This window comes from Cebus imitator, unplaced genomic scaffold, assembly GCF_001604975.1.
Source record: "Cebus imitator isolate Cc_AM_T3 unplaced genomic scaffold, Cebus_imitator-1.0 Scaffold179, whole genome shotgun sequence".
NCBI lineage: Eukaryota > Metazoa > Chordata > Mammalia > Primates > Cebidae > Cebus > Cebus imitator.
Window position 1 is genome coordinate 285,962 of NW_016107494.1, and position 8,445 is coordinate 294,406.

The window sequence follows — 8,445 nt, forward strand, 5'->3', positions numbered from 1 at the left end:
AGGGTGCCAGGTGGTCAAAGCTGTGATTTGCTTGTGTCTGTGTTTCAGGACAGCAGACCTGGAGTAGTTCTGGGTAGAAATCAAAACACAATCAGTGACTCTCACTGAAAATTGTATGAAGAGAGCTCCAAGAGAGGTCAGATGATACCCTACCAGGGAGAAGAGCTTGGAGCGATTCATTCTGACACCCCGTTCCAGGACTTTAGCATGACTACAGCCATGAGAAGTAACTATCAGTGTCTTTTCTGCCACAATAAAACTGCTAACCAGAACTGATTTTCTCCACTTGACTCCATGTACCTATAAACCTTTAAAGGGAAGGGTTTCCATTCTGTTCTTAGAGATAGAATGCCTCAAGTGTAAAACATTCTGTGTTCAAGACACAGCACCTGCTGTCGTGTGAGCTGCAAAGATTAACAGCAACTGACCATCTCCTTTAGGAGTATATAGTTAAGTTTGATAAATGTATCATATATTAAAAATCCTCATAAAAGCAGGTCATTTGAAGTCTAAAGTGGGGGTTTCTAAAAATGAAAAATTATGTTGAGGACTTTTGAAAGGTGTTTAGCCACAGAAATAACATACAGCTAATGCAGCTGTGTTTTGTTCAGCTGTCAAATTGCTCTGGGGATGACAGGCATGGAGGTACTTCTCCGGACCTCAGTGTTCTTTCAGTGAAAGACTGGCATATCACCAACATATTACTAATAAAAATTGCCACAGAGCTCTAAGAGTCATTGATTGTTTTTTCCTGAATGACAGAAAGGGGGCCAAGGATAGCATATTGGACTATTTCTGCTTTGATTAAAGTTTGTAAAAAGAAGATAGCTAATGTTGCTAAAGGCACTAAGAGATGTAGGAGGAGAAACAGCTACATCTATAGATGTAGCATTCCCCAATCCAGAAAGAACATGTAGGGCTTTACATGTGCCAGGTACTTTAGGAGTTTTACATACATCAGGTCAGAGCAAACCAGAAGATGTTATGCATCAGTCTGAGTAGTGGATAAGGATGCAGTTCCCCCTTACCTGTGGGAGACACTTTCCAAGACCCCCAGTGGGTGTCTGAAACTGCAGACAGTCCTGAGCCCTATATATACCGTATTTTATCCCATACTTAGATACCTGTGATAAAGTTTAACTTATCAATTAGGCACAGCAAGAGATTAACAATAATAACTAATAATAAAATCGAATACTTAAAACAATATACTGTGGTTATAACTTTGCAGTTTGAGATGTGACTGCAAAGCTTGCACAATTTGTTTCTTTCTTCATGATTTCAAAGATAAAGTTTTTCTTACCATAGGTCTTAGCAAACTGAGCATATAAGCCTTTTTCTCTCCTTATTACGTCAAGAATTTTCACCCGTTTACTCAGAGTAAGCAATTTATAGCCTCTCTTAGGCATACCTAAATGGCCAGCATCACTGCTCCATGTCGTTGGGGGCATTATTAAGAAAAGAGTGACTTCATTACAAGCACTGTGAATCCACCACAGTTGATTTGATAACCTAGACTGCTGCTAAATGACTCAGTAGTGTAGACAGCGTGAATCAGCTGGACAGAAGGATGATTCCCGTCCTCTGCAGGACAAGATTTCATCACACTGCTCAAAATGGTATGTAATGTAAAATTTATGAGTTGTTTATTTCTGAGATTTTTCATTTGCTATTTTTAACACATGGTAGACAGCAGGAATCTGGCAGATTGCAGGTAACTAAAACTGTGGAATGAAAGCGTTATAATAAGAGAGGAATACTGTGTCAGAAATCTTTACCCTGAGGGTTCACCCTATGGCTAGAAACTGAAATGATCTTAAAGCACAAAACATTGGAAGAGAACTTAAGAGAAAACTGCTTCGAAAATACTCGTGTATGGCAAGAACCAAGAGAAGACAGGAGTCATTTCAGTTAAACAGTGCGATAGTGGAGCTGGAAATTGGTCTGATTCTGAAACTGGAGACTTCAGGAGAGGGGACATGATCAAAGACAGTGTCAATCATGTCAGAAAAGGCTGGAAAGCAGCAATTAGCAGGGCACCTGGGGTTAAGGAAGCTGGGGAGAGACCAGTCTAACATGGGATAAGGTGGGGTGCGGCGTGGTGCGGCAAGGTGGGGTGGGGTGAGGTGGGGTGGGGTGGGGTGGGGTGAGGTGAGGTGGGATGAGGTGGGGTGGGGCAGTGTGAGGTGAGGGGCAGACACCTGTGGCCCTAAACACAACATGCTCGTTATGATGCCCCCACGGTCTAAGCTTCCAACATGTCCACGTCTCCCCCTCGGCTCCAGTTACTCAGCTCAATAGGCTTTTATGTGTCATGCTAAGATGGCTTCTAGGAGACCTCTTAAATATTATCTATTTATTTTAAAGATTTTTATCTTAAGGCACATGTGTATGCCTTATGGGGTAAATAAAAGAGAAATGGGGTTAGAATAAAATAAAAGAGAAAACATCTTTTTTCCTCCAAGCGTGCAGAGAGCCTTCAGCCACACCTAAATACATGTGAAGACAGCAAGTAACAGTAATTAAATTATTATTTAACATAAAATGTAACTATTTTAAATTATAATAATTAAAATTTTAATAACTAAAAATATTCAAAGGGCAATATATGCTTATCAAATAATAATATATACCCTTGCCACCACCAAATTAAAGTCTGAAGATTTCTCATTGTGAATACTGAGCACAGTCTTCCAACTGTCAGCTCTTACGTGCCATTTTCCTTCAGTAAAACTATTCATGCCCTTCTCGACTATTACCCGATTTCACGCAGCTTCCCATGTTTCATGCTTAATGTCCTTTTCCAACTATCTGCTTGCCAAGAGTGAATATATGTATTTATGCTTCTTAATCATGAAGAGACCACTGCCTCTGTTATTAGCAGATAAGGTCACAGTACGGTGGCCTTCTAATAGTTATGGAGTAATGCCTAAAGAAAACATCCTAATATCTGGGTAATGTTCTATCTGTTTTTCATGAAAATCTAAGATCCTACCTTAGAGAAGCTGGGTCCAAGTCGTTCTAATGCAACAGTGGAATGTCAGATTTCTTAAATACATGTGTATGAAGGTGAGGCTAGGTCAAAAGAAGTCTTTTCACTAATAACAGATTTCCACATCCCCCAGGAAGAATTCCTGGGTTAGCAATTAATCCAAGTTTACTTGGTTTACCATGAACATTAGAAGAAGTTCATCCTTTCTTGCCAGAGGGCGAATTGTTTTCCCAAGTGAAAGGCTGGAATTGTTTCTTTGTATTTCATCATGAAAATGTCTTATCAAATCTTGGCATCTCTCCAGAGTAATTTTAAAAGAAGTGATTTGGGGATAAGAGACAGCCTCGCCCTAAACTGAAAATTATATTTTGAATTTCTTTAGAAATAGAGGCTATGACAAACTAAAAAACCTCTTTCTCAAAAGTCATTGGCTTATTTTGTTTGGTGAAAAATATTTATAATTATATTTAAAAGTGTGAACCAAAAAGCATTGGAGACAAATCTCAATCCATGTGAGGTTTATTGTGCCAAGGTTGAGGATGCACCTGGGAAAGAGGAACACAAAATGAGTGTCAGACATGGTGAACTCCAAGTTTCTCTTCAAAGAATCAGTATGGCAGTAGGTCCTCCATTTTAAAGTTTAACTTCCTTGTAGTTTCAGTAAACCACCTTTTCCACCAGTTCTCATCGGTAGTTCACATCTGTTTCCCTGGTTCCCTGCTCTGTCCTGACTCATCCCGGTCACCTGCTCCTGTCACCTGCTTTGACCTATGTCACCCCTGGGTACCTGCTCTGACCTGCCTGTGACCATTCTTCCTGCCAAACTATCCACCCCACCACTCTGGCTCACACCTCTGCTCTCTTTAAAATAGCCAATCAGAATTAGACTAGACTGTATGGTCTAACCCTAGCCCAGAGGGGAAGGACACAGCAGCAGGGACGACCTCCCTCAGGAACAAGGACCCCTTCCCGCCCTTGTCCAGGTGTGCACTCGCCATTGTTCCATCTGTGAGCCACACCCTCCTATAGAAGTAAATTTCCTTGCTGAGGAAATTTATATTCGAGTGCTCCTTTTTTTTTTTGTGGCACCAAAAATTTGCAGATAACAAAGGAGGATCTGAGATTTGTGCTATTTCTAGAGAGGGTTGGGAGCCTTCAATATTTAAAAGGGAAACAGTGGGCAGGAGAGAAGGAAAGAAGAAAAGGGAAGTGTAGATAAATGGAGTAAGCTTTCTTTTGAGGCTTTAATCAGCGTTCAGCTCACTGAATTCACACTTTAGAAAGGAGAGGGTAGAGAAACCGTCAACTGGGCATTCATCTCATGCCCTGTGAATCTGGATTTTTACGTGAGATAAGGTAAACAAAGTAGAGGAAGCAGTCAAATATGCATTTGTTTCCAGTGAGTGGAGGGATGACTCCCAGGCCTGTCTCTCCAGTACCTGTGAAGATAAGCTGTTAATTTACATTGTCAGCATGACATTCAGCAGAATGGTTTCAGGGTAAAAATCTTTGGGGCTGCAAGGAATTTCCTTGTGAGCAAATGTGAGGGAGGGCCAACGGGGAGGTATGTAACCCCCTGTCTTTGTAGCTATCCGTTTGGGAACAATATGGAATGCAGTTCTGCATGACTGAGGTCCCAAGTTTGACTTTTACTTTTGGCTTAGTAAGTTTGGCTCCCATGATTTTTATTTTCCTTCTACCACTTTCTACTACCTTCTCCTATTTTCACATAAGTGGTATTTGCCACTTACAGAGGTTACGTGTTTTTCAGAATTATTTGTCTCATGCATAGTACAGAAGAATATTGAATTCAATAGGACTAAAGGAGACATGAGAAACAGAAGAGAAAAAAGAAGAAAAGAATGAAGGAAAGGATGCAATGGGTGGGGAAGAAAAGAAAGAAGAAAAAAGTGAGAGGACAAGACAAGTTGTATATTTTCTAAAAATTTTTCACAAGAGTATATTAAGGTATTTAAACATTGGGAATACTGAACTTCCTAACACGTTTATTTTATTTCTCTAATGGGGAAAAGAAAGAAGGAGGTGGTCTTGTTTGGGAAGCAGAACAACTCTGGTAATAATAATCATTCATAGTAATGATAATAACAAATCATCCTTGAGTGCTTTTCATGCATTAAGTCAGTTAATGGGAACATTACTTACATGAGTTCTAGTCTTCACAAATTCATTAGACACATCTTATACCTTATGCCTCTATGTTACAGATAAACAGACAGACAGAAAACCCTACACCTTTTCAGCCTTTAGAATGTTATTCAATAACTAATTCTTCCTAAAGAATATTTTGTCATCCATAAATTAAAAAGTTCCCTAAATAGCTATTGGATTGATTAAATAGACTCTTCCCTCCAGAGTGATGTGTCTTCCTACAGAGCCATAAATGGGTTACAATCAATATTGATCCTTTCAACCCTGGATTGGTCTCTTAGTGCCTGATTTGGCTACAGCCACAAGGGAGTTGATTTTGCTGTTAACAGCCACATAGTTTTCCTTAATGCGCTGTATAACTATAATTTACTTTGATAGCTACGTCATGAAAGTATTTGAGAAGTGCTGCTATAACAATGAGGTTGGGCTTCTATTGTTATTATAAACCACTTTCCTGAGGAAAGCAACAGACCTGTGAACAAGGTATTGATTGGTATTAGTTTCTAATTCATATGTCACAATATTTTGTCTAATGTTGAATTTAGTTATCTTGTAAGAATAGAAAAGAGTCTAAATTATTTATATAAGATAGATATTTTGTGGCGTCTCAATCTTCCTTTTTATGTTTCTTATTCACCTTTTTCTTTTTTCTCTTCTCTTCCTTCCTGCCCTTTAACTCTTTTCTAGAAGTAATCCTTTTATATCAGTAGGTATAGACATGGTTGCTACAAACTAAGAGAGTAATTTCCAGTTTGGAGCTTAGATTCTCAGTGTTTGTTTAATTTCAAATAATTCTGTCTGCCCATTCTGTTACTCCATTCCAAAGTGCCATTTGACATTTAAGGTGAATCTGTATTTGGTAAAACCCTGCTAGTTATTCTAATAAGACCTAAATTAAATTTTTAAATGTTCAATCTATATTTCTAAAGATTTTAGCCCTCTGCTCCTGTCTCTGAAAAACAGAGACTGTATTAGCCCATTTTCATACTGCTATAATAAAATGCTCAAGACTGGGTAATTTATAAAGAAAAAGAGGTTAAATGGGTTCACAGTTCAAGATGGCTAGGGAGGCCTCACAGCCATGGTGGAGGACAAAGGAGGAGCAAAGGCACGTCTTACATGGTGGGAGGAAAGAGGCACGTGTAGGGGAACTGCCCTTCGTAAAACCGTCAGATCTCGCGAGACTTATTCACTATCATGAGAACAGCATGGAAAAATGCACCCCCATGATTCAATTACCTCCTGCCAGGCCCCTCCCACTGCACATGGGGATTATGGGAGCTACAATTCAAGATGATATGTGGGTGTGGACACAGCCAAACATATCAGAGGCACATTCCAATAAGTTCTTAACTGAAGATTCTGGCAAGAAAAAAAGTTATATGCTGAGGTTGCTAAGATCTACAGTAAGAATGAATCTTCTGTCTTTGAAATTGTGCAGAAGGAGAAGAAAATATTTGTGGTAATTTTGCTGCCACACCTCAGACTGCAAAACTGAGAGCCAAGGTGTGTGATAAGTGCCTAGGTAAAAGGAAAAGGCATTTATATTTATGGTAGAAGATGAGCAAATATGTGTTGTGACTGACAACAATCAGGTTCTAAACTATGGTTTCAGGTTTCCACAGGGAGTCTTAGAACATAGCCTGTGAGGATAAGATGGTGACCACTATATTTGAAATACAATCGAAATGATATTTGATGAGTTGATTATTTATAATAGTCAATGGACAGAGTGTCTAAAGGGGAAAAGTCAGAAGTCATGGACGTAGCTGAAGATGATCATGTCTTCTGTCATGACTGAACATAGCCAGAAACAGACTACTCCATGATTTTTAGTGGAATGCACACTTGGTCAAAAGCTGATGGGTGACTACTAAACCCACAACTTTATTCCTATCCCATTCCAAACTGTCCGTTGTTCAGAACCATCATACCTTTCAAAGAATGATAAAATCTTCAAAATCTGTCAGCTTTCCAAATCCCATAAATGCCCTACAGTTGCTGGGGTGACTTGTTTCCAGACAGAGAATGTTTAAATTCAAAGGCAATGATAAAGTCTTGTATCTTTCACTTCAAACCTCTAGCAGCATATGCAATTTCTTTAGAAAGTGGTCACCTTTCCTGAGGGCACACATCTGCCCACAACCTTCTGTAGGACACCTGTGACATCCTTGTTCCTGAAGCTGTAAATGAGTGGGTTGAGCATTGGAGTGACGATAGTGTAGAAGGCAGATACAGCTTTGTCCTGCTCAGGGGTGTGGTAAGAATGAGGCAGCACATATGTGTACATGGCAGCTCCATAGAAGAGGCTGACAACCACCATGTGTGAGGAGCAGGTGGCCACAGCCTTTCGCCTCCCCTCTGCCTCACTCATCCTATAAACAGTAATCAGAATTTTTGTGTAAGAGGCTGAGAAGACAGAGAAAGGGATGAGGAGCATCATGATGCAGCAGACATACATGGCTGTCTCGTAGGCTGATGTGTCCATGCAGGAGAGCTTCAGAAGGGCAGGGACCTCGCAGAAGAAATGGTTGATTTCCCGAGAAGCACAGAAGGGGAACTGCATGGTGACTGGGGTGAGCAAGAAGCCATCGATAGACCCTCCCAGCCAGGCTGCCACCACAATCAGCCAGCAGATCTTGCGGCTCATGAGGACGGGATAGCGCAGAGGGTTGCAGATGGCTATGTAGCGATCATAGGACATGAATCCTAGGAGGAAGAACTCAGCCCCTGCTAAGGTCAGGTAGAGGAAGTGTTGGGCAGTGCATCCTGCAAAGGAAATGGCTCTCTGGCTCATCACCTGGTCAACCAGCATTTTGGGCACAATGGTGGAAATGTACAGGATGTCCATGAGGGAGAGCTGGCTGAGCAGGAAGTACATGGGGGTGTGGAGGCGGGAGTCCATGTGGATGAGAACAATCATGACCATGTTGCTGGCTATGGAGGTCACAAAGACCAGGAGAATGAGGGCAAAGAGAAGCCAGGGGAAATGGGTGTTGCTGAACAAACCCAAGAGGATAAAGTCGCCATACCTGGAATAATTGCCCCACTCCATAGCTCTGTAGGGCACACAAAAGAGAGAGACAGATATGATACATAAAGTTGGAAAGGTATCTGATTTTTCTAAAACATTATGATGCAGCCATGAACAAACCAAGGTAAAGCCATCTTATTTCTTGAAGCTCAACTTAATTTCCTGAGAGAACTGCCTGAGCAGGATTGTACTACAACTCATTACATCATCATTGTTCATTCAAGGATATTCTTGACTTGCTGACTACTAT

At 40.6% G+C, this 8,445-nt stretch overlaps 1 protein-coding gene across 1 annotated transcript; it reads right to left on the reverse strand.

Moving 5' to 3' along the window:
* Positions 1-6,709: 6,709 nt before the first annotated feature.
* On the reverse strand, positions 6,710-8,191 carry LOC108315854 (olfactory receptor 2T7). The gene is given in 2 exon segments (XM_017545429.2): positions 6,710-8,135; positions 8,138-8,191. Coding segments are annotated over 2 exon segments (927 nt in total). The 3' UTR covers positions 6,710-7,262.
* Between the last annotated feature and the right edge of the window lie 254 nt (positions 8,192-8,445).